Raw genomic sequence first — 16,082 nt, forward strand, 5'->3', positions numbered from 1 at the left:
ACTTACACATACCTGAAGTGTGATGTGTTGTGGTGTGATACGGTCCCTCGAAGAGCTGTTAACTTTCACCTACCTGGAATAAACAATCAGATTAACCTTCCATTCTGCTTTACTTCTATAAATTTGTTTGTATGGGTTAAGGAGAAAGTCGCCGCTTATACCGCATTATATACGGGAATGATCAGTTTGTTTTAAAGTAAAAGTATTTGATAGGTCGGTCGAGGAAAAAATAATATCTATGAACCTACAGTAATACCTTTCTTTGTTTTCTTACAAAATGGCAACAGTTTGTGGGGCTACAGCAATTGGCGACAGACACCAACCAAACCTAACCAAATCACAAGTTATGTAAGATGTGTAAGATCATTACGTTTGGTTAAGTTGGCTCGTGTTATCTGTTATCATTAGTGGTTAAGACCTTCAGCCTTACTGGGGGAGTTTTGATGGAATGATCATAAGTTCTGAAGGAAGACTGTGTATATTTCACATCCCTATATTTTATCTCATCTATTAGATAAGTATCTACTCATTACAACAGACAAAAATAAAGTGGCGAACCTCTCCTTAACCTTTACCTGTTATTGTTCTCTTCAATTAACAAGAATAACCATGATACTAACAAAGATTTTAGTTAACATCTAAAATTAATAAAAAATAATATAAATACGCGACCATCGTGTCATAATAACAGCAGCAGAAGTAGTGCTCACCTTGCCCTGGTGGTAGAGGAAGCCTTGGGGTCACCTGTCACGTCTTGGGCCAGGGACCAACCTGCCTGAAACAAAACATTTTTGATTGAGGCCACAATTCTTCTTTCGTCACTATTTATATATAAATGTTTCATGAACACCAATTACTCAACATTTTAAATTTAATCCAAATCCTTCATCAACATGTAAAAAATTACCTTTACATGAAATTTGAACAAAATCTATGTCATGACCTCATGTGTTGAAACAATATGTCAGGCATTTTTGGAGCAACTTTAGGCTTTTTTCTGGAGATTAAAAACAAATGTAATTAAAGGCTAAAATTGGTCAATATTCCTGGTAAAATATACATAAAGGTGTTTTAAAACTTACTGGCACAGTGTAATTGACGTTTAAAACCAAAACTCTATAATCAGTAACACAGGAGATGGTAGATACCTTCATCCCTCAACAAGGATGAGTACAACTGCTTGATATACAATAAATAACTTGATACAGTGAAGCACAAGAAGTCATAATGGTCAAAACCCCAAAGAGTAACCCACTCACAGACCTACACTGACAATATTCCAGTTCTATAACTATTATTTGTTTAATTGGGAATATTTTGATACAACATTTTCTCAAACAACGAGTGATGCCAAATATGTTGTCTTATTACCACTAATAGTCCTGCCCCCCGTCAGCTTTAAGTCATCATTATACTGTAGGTTATAAGACTTTAATATACTCTATGTGAGCCCATTGTTCTTATGTAATATTAACCACGAGTTTCACACGTAAACTAACAATATCTAACTCTATACTGTATGCGTCGAAGACTACTTCTCCCCATGGTCGAGACACACCAATGATTAGTCACAGGAGTTGCAAGTGTCGTACTTTATACTTTATTTTTCAGTAAAAATTATTATATTATGTGTCCATCCACTTCTCAATCGTTGCTAGGTGAGGCTAGGTAGGTGAGGTCAGGTTACGTTCTAATAGGCTCTATATATTTTCGCTTCCCTTATCGTGTTCAGTATCACACAAATAGTACCTCCAGAAATTTTGGTTCAAATCCATAATTTAATTCTGGTGCTAACTGTCTCCTCCCCCTTACTGTTGTTTCTTTACATACACGCGTTTACCAACGACAATACTTATAGTAATTATGTAATATAGCTCGGCTCGGGTTGGGTTGGGTTTCTAAGTTCATTATTTATAGTGAAAAACAGAACAAGAATGCTGCCATTCCTACAACTAATTTACGTGTTCTTGACGTAAGACAGAAGTTGTCTTCAATATGTAACTACTCGGAAATAGATGATTAAGGTATAACAAATATTTTCCTGAACACCTTGGGGCAAATCGAGACGCCATTTTGTAAACACACAGGCAGCAAATTTCTTCATTCCCCATTTAACTATAACAATATGTCTATGTATTCCGCCAAGAAGGTCCTCGTGAAATGTTATTTGTGTTTATTTGGTGGCGTTATTGGTAAGAGTTTTTAGTGAAGGGGATTAAGGTAATGTTATATAGTGTTAGCTGTTATGGGGTGAGTCAACTCCGGCGGCTCCTTGCCACAACAACTACACAGCCTCACTGTACATAATATTAACCTCAACAAATACAACCACCACTTACCTCTTGAATTTATATTCCCTCACCAACGATGACACTTTCCACTTTACTGTAGCACTTTATAACACTTCATTACGACACTTCCTACCTCGACAACAGCGGCGATAATACAGACCGCAGCGGTTCAGTACACTGATTCATAAAACGTCTCAAAGCAATGTGTTGGAGCTTCATGGGACTGAATGAACTCGTCTCATGACTGTGAGACCACCTCCATTGTATCTCTCTCTCTTTCAATTCACGAAATACACAATTCTTTGATCTAGAACCCATGTAATTACTTTTTGCTTTTCAACTGAAATTTCTTAGTTCACAAGAAAACTTTACCCTTCCCGTTATATAGACTATTACCCCACATGAATGAGTTCATTGTACGGAACACACATCACCGCTGGTCATGAACCTCTGAACCAGCACTTCCAAACTCTGTTCTCGTCAGCGTCCCAAACTGTGAGTCAACTGTGGAAAAGAAGGAGAATTTTGTCGTTATTTTGTTTAACTCAGTTTATTAACTTCATAAAACAAAAACAGAACATATACTGAGTTAAAACAGAACTATATTAAATCGTCATCTGTCGTTAATAAGTGACAGAAGAAAACTTATTTTTCAAATCAGCGTTTTCGAAGACGTCCACTGGGCAGACCTACCACCAACATAATAAACAAACTATATAAAATTATTCTCACACTCACACACACACACTCACACACCCACACACACACACACTCACACACCCACACACACACACACTCACACACCCCTACACACACACACTCACACACCCCCACACACACACACTCACACACCCCTACACACACACACACTCACACACCCACACACACACACATACACACACACCCACACACACATACCCACACACCCACACACATCTGTAGCTTTTGTCTTCTGCTTCACCACCTAGTTCCACTCGTCCTCTCTCCCTGGCAGTTTTTCCATCACCCTCTTCTCACAGCCCACTCCTCAATCCCCTTGTCACGTCCAGCCTCTCCCGCCCGTCTTTTCAGCACTGTGTAGACTCTCCTGACGCGCAATTTCCTCCTCTGTTTCCTTTGGTTTTATCGATGACTTAAATTTTTTCCTCTAAATCAAAGAGGTTTGATGCAGAAAACTTGCGGGATCATTCTAAGATGGATACTCCTTGACTTTTTTGTTTGTTTGTTTGCATTGGTCTGTGTTTTGTTTGTGTGGTGTCTATGTGTGTTTTGTTTGTGTGGTGTCTGTGTTTGTTTTGTTTGTGTGGTGTCTGTGTTTGTTTTGTTTGTAAAGTGTCTGTCATTGTTTTGTTTTTGAAGTATCTGAAACTTTTGTCTTTGTTTAGCGTCTGCCTTTGTGCTGTTTTTTGTTATTGTTCTCTCTGTACAACTCTTGGCATTTTTTTTCGTTTGCACTAATCTTTCATTGTTGTTTTTATGTTGGTCTCTTCCTTGTTTGGGTAGTATAAAGATTGTTTTTGTTGTTGTTGACGCTTCACCCTCACTTCCCAAACTTCAAGACAATGTTTTTGCAAATGGACCAATCCTTCACGGGGTAGGTTGCCTCTTACGCGGAAACACTGCAACTTTTCTCGTGGTGTCAGCTTCCAAGTCATGCACAAGAAAGTGCTATGACTGACTTTACTTTATGGTACGAGTATCTTCATTACAAAGTTTGGGTTCCCTTATTTCTTGTGAGGGAAAGAATGTTTGACAGAAATCGCCTAACTGAGGTTTGCTATAAAGGCCAACCAATTGTACACTATTTCTCTCTTAAAACAATTTGTATTTTACTTGAAGTGTACGATTTTTTTTTTTTTTTTTTCCCAGAGAGAAAATTGTCTCACTTAACTTGGTTTAATGAATATGGGGCACAAAGGATGTATAGAAGTTGTAGTCTGGTGCTGTTGTTCCTCAAGTCATTTATCCATCACTGTCTCTTAGTTCCGCATAGACTTCGGTACAGTCACTAAATCACTCTTTCTCTACTTGAGGGGAGGGGGTGTGTCTTGTTGCCGCGCTAAGGTTGTCAAAATCCTTCGTCCGTTGTCATATTTTTTCAACGCAATTTTGTATAGATAGTTTTAATGGTGACTGTACAAACGTTCTTCAGGTCATTTTAATCTGTATTTTAACAACTGGTGAGAGATGTTAAGGTAACTAGCCTCTAAAACCTGAACTATTGGCCTGATGTACAGTAGGTTGGCGACACACACACACACTAGGTGAACTACAAGGTACTTTAGAGGTTCTTACCATCAACTGCTAACGCTCGCCATTCGTGAACATTAAGCCGCTTAGATACGAGGGTCGCCAATACCCTGGCCACGAGGAAAAAAGAAAATAGCTGCCGACAAAACATTAATGGCAACGTCAGAAATTACAGTTGCCAAAACGAGTATTTCTGTCTCGTATACAAAGTAGAAGTCCACTTAATGTTGGCCTTGGCTGTGTTTGCTCCTGGGCATAAAAGAGAAACCAACTTACACATAATCATAACACTGCTACGTGAACTCTGGGAATTTTTAGTTTTCAAATATTGGAAAGTTTTGAATCGATTCTTTTACAATAAAAGAACAAACCAAAAATAACGAAACAATAGGACGTTGTGTAATAGCAACATACAGATAACTGAATCTTGCAGCTGTCAGTTAAAATGGTAGCAGTAAATGTTTATTGTTTTCACTACCTGTTGTTGTTGTTATCTATAAAACTTGAAGACAAGATGAAATATCACACTTTTATATCATAAGACATAAAACACGGCACATGTTGTACCCTCGAGTCTACTACCGTTATGACGTCAATAACGACTGACCCGTAAACACTACGTGAGGTGAGTTATGTGGATTACCTTAATACATAAAACTCATTACAGGTTTATGTTTAGTAAACAGCTCTTCCTGTTGTGCACACACACACACACTCACACACACACACGTACGGCAGCAGGAGCATGTATACCCCCACATCCACTCATACGGAACAGACAAACACACTCATATACACTTAGCCCTGGCGTGGTCGTTCAAATTATAGATAAACGATGGCTGCAGCTTTCCTGGTGGTGGTGGCGAGTCGTTACCAGTGGGTATCTAACCCTGAACCTGGGATAAATGACACCAACATTGATACCACTCAGCCATGGACGCTTTTCACCCGCTAGATCGAAACTTCCGATAAATGAAGCTGTTACTGTACCTCACCTGTATCTCGCTGTATCTTACCTGTACCTCACTGTACCTCACCTGTACCTCACTGTACCTTCACCTGTACCTCACTATACCTTACCTATACCTCACCCGTACCTCGCTGTACCTTACCTGTACCTCACTGTACCTCAACCTCTACCTCACTGTACCTTCACCTGTACCTCACTGTACCTTACCTATACTTCACTGTACCTCGCTGTCACTCACTGTACCTCACTGTACCTTCACCTGTACCTCGCTGTACCTTACCTGTACCTCACTGTACCTCAACCTCTACCTCACTGTACCTTCACCTGTACCTCACTGTACCTTACCTATACTTCACTGTACCTCGCTGTCACTCACTGTACCTCACTGTACCTCCCCTGTATCTCACTGTGCCAGAGAGAGAGAGAGAGAGAGAGAGAGAGAGAGAAGGGGGGGGAGGGGAAGGAACGTATCCCATTCTCATAAGACCAAGACTTATGAACACCTTTAATAAACGGGATACAAAAGGGGTAATTACTTAAAAAAAGGAGACAGTTTACATCACGTTAATGCTTCATTCTCCCTCCCTTAACTAGAAGGTAAACATAGAGATGATTCAATTTTATTAGTATATACTTTTCCTCCCAACGAGACGTAAATGGCAGGCGAGCATTTTTGCAGAACTCTTTGGGTAAAAATTGTGGTGCATTTACCTGATGAATAATGAAAACTAAAGCCGAGCCAACCTCCTCTCGGGTTCATTGTTGTTATTGGGGCAAACAACTTCCAGGTGGGCATGTGTGTGTGTGTGTGTGTGTGTGTGTGTGTGTGTGTGTGTGTGTGTGTCCTTACAAAGAGCCCCCCTCTCTTCTCTTGTCAATTATGTTTGGCTAAGACAAATACTCCCCTTCAGTAATGACTATTTAAGTGAGATTTTTAAGCACCTAATTAGTTTTACGTCCATCCTTACATACTAAACATTCATCATCCTTTATTCTATTACACAACATAATTTTCACATATTTATCAACTAAAGTAACAAAATAATACAAAAAATACATTTGTCATTATAAACAAACTGTGTAGCTATTCTCATTTATAGAGACTAGGAAGAAGAATATATTAAAGTTTAGGTTAAAATAACTGGAGTAATCTATACACTAATTCATGAAAATATCCTGGTATAAGAGTTTCATAAAGGGATTTTAAAATTTACACTGTTATTAATCGGTCGTGGTGTCTGATGTCGTCGACGCCCGCCTCGTTACGTGTAATAATCTGAGGCCATCTAAACTACCACAAGTACATTGGCCAAAACAATATCCTCAGTCTATTGTTCGTGCATATTGGCACCTGAATCAACACAGTCAGGTCTGATAGCCTAAATAAATTCTATGATATAACAAGTAAAGGAAGGGTTTCTTAGCTTGTGCTGTAGGTAGTGAAGAGCATTCATCTGGACGCATGGCGATTGTGAGTCTTGGGATGTACCTATGAAATTAAACTGAGTTGGTGTATTGATTAGCTGCCAAAAGGTGCCATAACATCTAGTGGATTGAAGATTTTTTCGCCTGAGGTTGGATGAGTCAGTTTCCTATGAGAACAGATAATACGCCTTTACTTTATATGAATATTCTTATCTCCAATCAGCGCTGGTATTGTTTTTAAATTTGTATATTGTAATGAAAATATTATATCAACATTTTTAAAAGCAGTACAAGGAATGACACACTTCGAGTTCCTGAACAGAAGGAGGCGATGTATGTATGTATATCCGGGTTGAGCCGCCGGAAGAAGCTGGGTATTTGGAGTCTCTCGCGGCTCCAGCGAGTTTGGAGCCAAAATTATCCAAGAGGCTAAGATCAATATCAGTCTCAGATGGCAAAGATAGTTGCTGGTAGGGTGGGAGAATATGTGCCAATATTTTCAGAGCGACATTGTGACCCTGTCTGGGCGCTTGCCAGGTAAGTCGTGTCTCAGGATCGTGGGTCAGTGAGGTAACAGTGGTCAGGAGTCATATAATGATGTTCTTTATCATGTATATCATGCCATGTGAGGAGAAACATTTGTTGTTGTGGAGACTCTGCTGATCTGCCACTCAGCTTCCGCAGATGCGCTTAATTGCAGTACGGACAAAGGCTGAGAAGGAACGAGCTATATTAACACAATGTTTCTGTTGATGTATGTGAGTGCGTGAGGTAAAGTTCGGGATGGTCAGTAAGAAGTCCCCATATGAGAAGAGCTCACAAATTGCAAGCAAGATCACTGCAGCACACGCGGATGCTGTTCTCTCAAGCATATCAAAAGCAATCTTCTGCACGATGGGCTTGTCCAAGAGGCTTGTTTGTGTTCCTTTGAGTCCGCTGGTCTGGCTGTTTGGGCAGTGAATACATCCCATTGTGCTGGTGCTTCCCACAACCTTGGGTTGTGTGCCTGTGCAGGTCTTCTGAGCATCTCTGGAAGAATCTTCATTACCAGCTCATTGAACGCAACACGGAATGGTAGGAACGCAGGTTTGGGAACCTTGCGAACGCCTCCAGACGCACCAGGACATTGATTGTTCTCACTGCGGGTAAGCCAGTGACACACACACACACACACACACACACACACACACACACACTCACACACACACACATGCACACACACACACATGCACACACATATATATATATATATATATATATATATATATATATATATATATATATATATATATATATATATATATATATATATATAAGTAAGGATAAGGGCGAGCCATTTTCCAGGAGAATGTCGCTCGAGAGGGGAGCGAAATATGATTTAGTGTTGGCGTATTGGATGCAGCTGGAGGAACGGCAAGGATAGCACCGTGGGAAAAGAAAATGTGCAAGAGAGAAAGACAGATGGAGAGAGAGAGTGAGAGAAAAAGAGGGAAAGAGACGCATACCTGTTGTAGCGGAGGACGTGACACAGAAGCCAGCACACAGTCGGCAGTAGTAAGAGCCTATGAAATCGGAGATGGTATTGGAAAAAGCTGAGCCCGAGCGTCATGAAATATGGACGCGACTATTACGGCTTAGGAAAAAACTCCGATGTAATCAAGGAAGGAGAAAAGTTCAAATTGGAAGCAGATATATAAAGGCGAGGAGATGGAGGCCGCCAGAGTGCAGTTATTAATCGACTTTACGTGTATTAACATTGGTTATTGATCGCTGCTAATTAAAGCTCTCGGGTGAAAGATAAGCATCATTTGTTTAAGTAATTTAACAATAACCGTAACTTGAGGTTTGTGTTGATGAGACAGAGTCAAAGAGAAGGTGTTTTAGTGTCGTTCATTAATATTGATGTTTAGCCTTGCCAGTGACACGCCCGGGCCTGGGTTGCCGGAGACCGCTGTAACCTTCTCGCTATCGACTTTCTTTTGCGGCAACTTTGGGCTGGCAATTTTTTTTTTCTTCTTACCACTTTTCATTTTTTAGTTGTCTCTCGTGATATTCTTCCGGGTTTTTTTCCTATTTATGAAGCATATTAGATTTTCCGTTTTTAATTACTTCCATAATTTTTTTGCTTTTGTTTTTCAAGAAATTTTATCATAATGTCAATATTTATAGTGATTTAATATAGTTTGTATATAATTACCTGGACACACAGGAACTAATCAAGATATTACAGTGGATTAATTACGGTAAAATCTGTGGATCTGCCTCATTTTCCGCGGTTATGTTATGATGTAGAGTTGTAAACAGTCGAGCGATTTTCTCAGCCCTAATCTGACTCGGAAACCAAAACAGCCTTGACTGTTTTGTTCTCAATTAGAGCTTTGATTATTAACTGTCTCTCTTTATGTATATACAGTATTCAGTGTACATAGGGTAACATTACCACAAGTAAAATATAATATTATGTCTTGTATTTATTTAACTTGTGAAATTTTTAAACGTCAAGTTCCCGGTGATAGTTTGTCTTTCACTTTTCATTAGTTACCGACCATAAGAAGAATTATGTTCGCCAATATCCTATAGTAAAAAAGCCTTAATGAATGTATACATTAATAGCTTCTCTTCTCTCTCCAGACTACCTTGAGCATCAAATTAGAGGGAAGACGCCACCACAGCCGCTTACATTAATCTGGTGACACCGTTCCTCAAACAAGAATGCTCGCCGAGGGGCAACACTGTCTGCTTGAGGTCGGTGGTGTTCCTGAGGTTGTGGCAACACTACACCCAGGAGGAATGCACAGTGAGTAGTAGACTACTTGTGTGGGGCTCAGTTACACCCAGCTGCACCACGCCTGCGTCTTGCTGAGTGTTGTGAGGCGGATGGGCGGTGATGGTGGTGAGGTGAGGAGCGATGCGGGCGGCATGACGCTGTCCACGCCCACGCCACCACGGACGCCCCCGCATCCGACAGATCATGTGCACATCGCAAGGTCGACTCACATCACTGTATCAGCCCAGGACGCGCACGGCATTTGTGTGGACGTGTGTGTGGGTGTGGACGTGGGTGGGGCTTGGTGTGTGGGGCGGGTGTCCCAAAGTGTGTGAGTGTTTCTGGCGAGACGGTAAACAGATGGTGGCTTGTCGGGACGCGCAGTTCATCGACATTCCTCGAGGGATAGAACCATCCACCCAAGTACTGGATCTTAGCCACAACAACCTGAGGATCCTCCCCCGAGACTCCTTCCTCTACACGGGTCTCCGGAGCCTTCAGAAGGTGATGTTAAACCACTGCAACCTCATACTTCTGGAGAAAGGAGCATTCAACGGTGTCGAGAACATAATGGAGCTTGATCTCAGCAACAACCAGCTCCGAGCGGTGCCTTCAGCGGCCCTGATGGACATGTTAGGCCTCCGGGAGCTGCGCATCGCTCACAACGCCCTCACTACCATCCCTGCCTCAGCCTTCACACGCACCCCGCACATAGTCCAGCTAGACGTGAGTCACAACAAACTACACACCATCGAGAGGGGAGCGATACGGAATCTAACGGAACTAGAAATATTGAACTTATTCGATAACAAGTTTACGTTCCTAAATGCTAGTGAACTTGAGCCTTTACTTCTCCTGCGCGTGATTCGAGTAGATGGCAACCCCTGGCACTGTGACTGCCGCTTAAAGTCACTCCGCCAGTGGTTTCACGACCGCAGAATGGCCGCATCTGTACCGCCCTCGTGTTCACAGCCGAAATGGCTGATAGGGCACGACTGGCAGCTCCTGGACAACGACGAGTTCATTTGTGCCCCGCAGGTCACAGCGGTCGCTCCTAGGGTGCTGGCGGCCCATGGGGAAAATGTTTCATTACTGTGTCGTGTGGAAACTGAAGTAGAAACTACTGTCACGTGGTTCATAGGTGACGTTCCGTTATACAATGATAGTGAGCTACAGAGGTACTTGGTGGTGGAGCTGATGACTGCTAATAATATGTCCTACGTGTCAAACCTGACTATTACAGATGTTGTGTCCGAGGACCAAGGCACGTACCGTTGTGTGGCGGAGAACAGGGCGGGGTTCAGGGAGACAAACTTCACTTTACAGGTGTCACATGAAGTGGCCGAAGTAAGAGTGGCCAACATCGATGTTAGTTATATAAAGGAGGGTCTGTTGGGGGGGATCTCTATTCTTATTTTTGTGTTACTTCTTGTGTGTAGTATAGTGTACTGCAAGTTACGAGTGAATCGTGAGCAGCGTCAAGACGAAGACAGTGTCGAGACTGCCCAGTCGTCGAGGAGCTCAGACTGCGACGCGCAGCACAAACTAGCCGGTTACCACGTGGTGCCAACCAGCGACTTGGAGGAGTCGTCGCCCTGCAGACAGCAACCTGATCCTTCCTGGGACCTCAGACACAGAGGCCCTCCGGGAGAATTTCCTCCTGGCAACGTTCTTGATGTAAACGTTAAGCAGAGACAAGAACTGCCTGAATGTGCTGGTGCACAGGCCATGGCGTCCGCCACTGTCTCCTTCGTTGAGAATCCCAAACATGAAGTTTGTGGCATACGGCACAACCCCCTTGAGATAACACACTGGAAGGATATGGTGTGCCACAAGGACATATTTCTTCACAGAGTTTGTAGTCGATCAGTGTCTCAGGTGTCCTTGGGTAGTGGTAAACAGTACCCAGATCTGCTGGACCTGCCACATCCACAGCTGGGAGTGCAGCTACAACAGCACATGCAGCTGTCAGAAGGTGGACAAGAATTGCAGACTCTCGCAGCAGCGTCATGCAGCAGACCGTAAGTATCCACTACTGTCATGTAAACTTCACCTGCATCAAAAATTCTTACCCGAAAGTGGAACTTACTTATCTGTTCAACTCTAACAGTACACTTTACGAACTGTTTCTTTAATTTTTAACAAATGCACAAATAAATTTAAATCTAGACTTTATAAGTAATTTACCATCTTTCATCAGGTTCCCTATACTAGTGAATTATCTCCTCTTAAAAATAATGTGGAAACTCATTGATGAACTCTATCAGTACATTGTTTACCCTCTGAGGGTGTGAGCACCACCCAACACCCAACTGTTGACGGTGGACAGTGTTACAATGTACGGATCTCATAGTTAACTTATTGGCAAAGTTTCTTCAGTATTACGGTTTTATTCCCGTAGTAAATGTATATCAGAAGCATTACATACTCAGTTACTCTCCTCCGACTTAATTCATATCCACCATCTCTTCATTTACGTGTGTAGTAAACAGAATAAGTGCTCAGTAAAAACAACAAAACCTTTCAAGTCAATTTCTAGAATGAGTCGCTTCAGTATCAGTGTGTGTGTTAATTTGCATGGTAAAATGTACCAGAATCCTTTCAGTATCATGTAGTATATTGCGACTGAGTTACCTGTGTGTATGTTTGTGCACACTCACCGTCAGTTCATTAACCTGAGAAATAATCAACCTGGGTGTTGGTGGTATTGCCTTGTCTTCTCGTCCAGTGGCCTAAACCTTCCACACACACACACACACATGGTCCCCACCCCGTGCTGTACACACACCCTCAATCGTGGTCGCCACCCCGTGCTATACACACGCCCTCTATCGTGGTCGCCACCCCGTGCTCCACACAGTCAATATCGCCACTCTTTCCTCTCCCTTATGTGACTTTTACTATACCATAAATATTCCTCCGTCACATCACCTCCTCGGTCACCATTACCATGCAGAAAAAATATTCCTTCCGTCCGCTCTCCTTTATGGATAAATACTCCTGCACTTTACATATTCTCTCTCTGGTAATATTCCCCCTGTCTTCCTCCCGGCCACTAAACCTTCCCTTCAATAATCATTTACACCGCTGGGGTTCATATATTCCCTCGACTCCCACTTACCTGTTGCGGCTCTATAGTCTGACCAATATCCCTAGCCATCGGTAAACAATTTATTCAGATACGTTTCACCCAAGATGTTCCTCCACCATCTCCAACCTACGTCATCACCACCTCTCCAGGGATCTTTCTCCCAAATTCTATCTTCCACAGATGTCCAATTTTCAGGTCCATTCCTCTCGCCCTTACCAAATATAAACCTTTTCAGAAGAATGGATTTTGTCTGTTTTATTCCCCCTAGTGTTTTCAGTGGAGGGAGTATAGTGTTAGTCATTTCATCCGTAAGTTAGGAAAAAGAACCTTATGGATCGATGTGAGATTTAGTATATAGTTATAATAATCATTAACACTAAGGCCCTTTCCTCCAGCAAGGCCACAGTTAAGAGACTCTGTTGCCGAGCATTGAGTATATCACCTTTAGTTATTGCCAGTTCATCGTCTACCTGTTATGAAAAATCGACATATAATTATATATTAATTGTTTGTTATACCTCCTGTCTGCCCTCCAGCTTCACATATCGACGTTATCATTCACTATGATTGCAATTCCTAACCTAACCTAACCTAACCTGACCTAACCTAAAACATGACTCATCCCGTTAGTGTAAGGCAACAAATCTCTTTAGTGACCTCCCAGGAACTTGAGCCTGACAGCCCAAGTCTGGCCATCACACGTGTTACGTTACCAAAATAGCTCCATCATCCAGAGGAAAAAAAAAGATATGCACATTTTGAGCAGACTTCGAGGAAAGTCTTGTTGTCTCAAACTCATCAGAACTTTGAAAGATGTTTTCATTAAAAAATACTGAGAAAGAAATAGCGTCATCGTGAAGCCTCGAGCCTCTGGTTCAAAACACTTACAAGTGATATTAAATTCCCCGCCGCTAGCAGGAGCCGAGGCACGACTTTTGTCATCTTATCCAGACAGGTGTTGACAGAAGCTTTATTCCTCGACTCACTTCTTCCCCTTTTTGTGTGTATAGAATGAGACGTTTTCGAGACACCGAGTCATCAAACCAACCGCCCAAACTGTTTTAACTCGAAAAGATGAAACAAAAAATAGTAGGTAGTAGTTAAAAGGATTATTGGATCCCGTGGTTTATGGGATGTCTGTTGACAATGGTTGTCAGCTGCTGCTGGTCAACAGTTCAGAGGCAATTTGATTTCTGGAAATAAATTTCACTTCAGAGCTGTCGTAACCGAACCACATTTTCACTGTCGACATTAACACATTTTTGCTACACGTTTATCTTATGTGCAAACAATTGTTATTGGTTACTGAAAAATACTGAATTGTCATATATATATCAAAACGTGTAATGTACACAGGTAAATCAGTGTAAGCAATAGTCACCTCTGGGTGCGGGGTCTCGAACCAGAAACACTACAGTTGGTGGTCAGGCAGTTTATCCACTAGCATACGGTGGGATAAAAAACACTACTTCCTTAACTATTGTTTTGTAGCTCACCTGTTCACACACACACACACACACACACACACACACACACACACACACACACATACATACACAATGCACATACATAAAAACAGACAGGTTCATACAATAACTCGTTCACTCACATATATACACACACAGCAATTCGTACACACGCCAACACGCTCACTCATCCACGCCGTCACAAGAGCACTTACTCATGCAAGCAATCGTTCGCCCAGCTACTTGTTCAGACACCCACTCATCCTTGTCTAGCTTTACACGACAAAGCTTGCAGTTCTGTCTGCCGCCCACCTACTGCCCCGTCCTAACTCCCCCTCTCCTTTCTCCTGGGTCTATTCACCATGCAATCAACCCACTGCCAATCTCTGCCGAGTTCTCACACCACCTCAAACACTCCATTCGTAGTCTTACCTCTCCCTTGTCGCACTTCCTTCCCCCAACCCGTCAGCTTGGTTCTCTATCACATGTTCATTCCCGCCCACCAGCACACACACACACACACACACACACACACACACACACACGCTGGAAATAGATGCCATGGGGTTAGCTCTTCTCGCTCCCAGGATCCTCAATAACACAGTAGTATCAGGACCGTCATCAAACACCTTCTTCTTCCATTGTCTTATGTTTACCTGATCATCTTCCTTCGCCTTTATAAACATCTGAGGTCAGTTTTATGATAATGTTGACCGTCTTTACCGTTCTGTGATGATTTATTTGTATGATTTGTTTTATATTTACCGGTTACTGTGATGAATATGACGATGAAAGTGAAATACAATCGTTGTAAGCGTTTCTGCCCATTTACATCTTCAAAGGAACAAACACAAATTCTCTGGAACACATAAATGTACAAAATCGCTTTGAATGTCTGTGTATAAATTTCATTGTTGTTATCTGCATAAATATATATATAAGTATTCATATATCTACATAAAGTATACATATCAATCATTCTTCTTCAACCTTCTTTGTGTGTTTTTATTTTATTTATTTTATTCTTCGCAAAATCTCATCTTTTGGTAGAGATCCATAAGTACCCAGACTTAAGTGTTGCCGCCGACCTTGACTCTAGTGTAACTATTCACAACTACGTGCTACACCTCATTCAGGGTCATATCTTGTTAGCCTCTTCCCCACACCACCACACCATACTCTCTTCCCACCCAAGATCACAATTCCCGACGTTCCATTTTTCATTTATTATTTCCCGTACTTGTAATATAAGTTATCGCTTTAAGTTACGACGTGATCTTTGAATATTTTCGATATTTTTTTTTTAGTTTTAACACGAGCTTAAATGAGTGTTCTATACCTTAGTTCATTAAGAGGACAGTTTGACTTGATATCCCACACTTAGTCTCTATATCCGTGGTCGATATAGAAAGATGATCCTTAAAATATCGTACTCAAGCGGTTAAGATATGGTACTCAAGGTTAAGACATCGTACTCAAGGGATTAAGACATCGTACTCAAGGGGTTAAGACTTTCGTACTCAAGGGGCTTAAACATCGTACTCAAGGGGCTTAAACATCGTACTCAAGGGATTAAGACATCGTACTCAAGGTTGTTAAGACATCGTACTCAAGGGGTTAAGACAAGAACGTGTTTGCATTGTTATCCAAGAAAAATACATTTACAATACAGTTCATCTTGATAACAAATATGCAGAAAATAACACACGTTCTTGTTTTGTGTCGAGAAGATAGAAGAGGAACAATATTCTTTTCCCCGTAATGAAAAACTACTACTACTACTACTACCACCACCACTATCACCAATACTATCACCATCACT

At 41.6% G+C, this 16,082-nt stretch overlaps 1 protein-coding gene across 5 annotated transcripts in view; it reads left to right on the forward strand.

The window, feature by feature from the left end:
* Positions 1–16,082, forward strand: part of LOC121867346 — a 46,855-nt gene that overhangs the window by 18,084 nt on the left and 12,689 nt on the right. For all 5 annotated transcript variants that reach the window (XR_006089126.1, XR_006089136.1, XR_006089135.1 and 2 more), the window contains exon 2: positions 9,568–11,724. Coding sequence is in view for 2 of the 5 variants with exons in the window: in XM_042367272.1 (XP_042223206.1) it covers positions 9,908–11,724 (1,817 nt within the window). In the remaining 3 variants the exon portion in view is untranslated. The remainder of the gene's footprint in view (positions 1–9,567; positions 11,725–16,082) is intronic.

This window comes from Homarus americanus, unplaced genomic scaffold, assembly GCF_018991925.1.
Source record: "Homarus americanus isolate GMGI-L3 unplaced genomic scaffold, GMGI_Hamer_2.0 scaffold32583, whole genome shotgun sequence".
Taxonomy (NCBI): Eukaryota; Metazoa; Arthropoda; class Malacostraca; order Decapoda; family Nephropidae; genus Homarus; species Homarus americanus.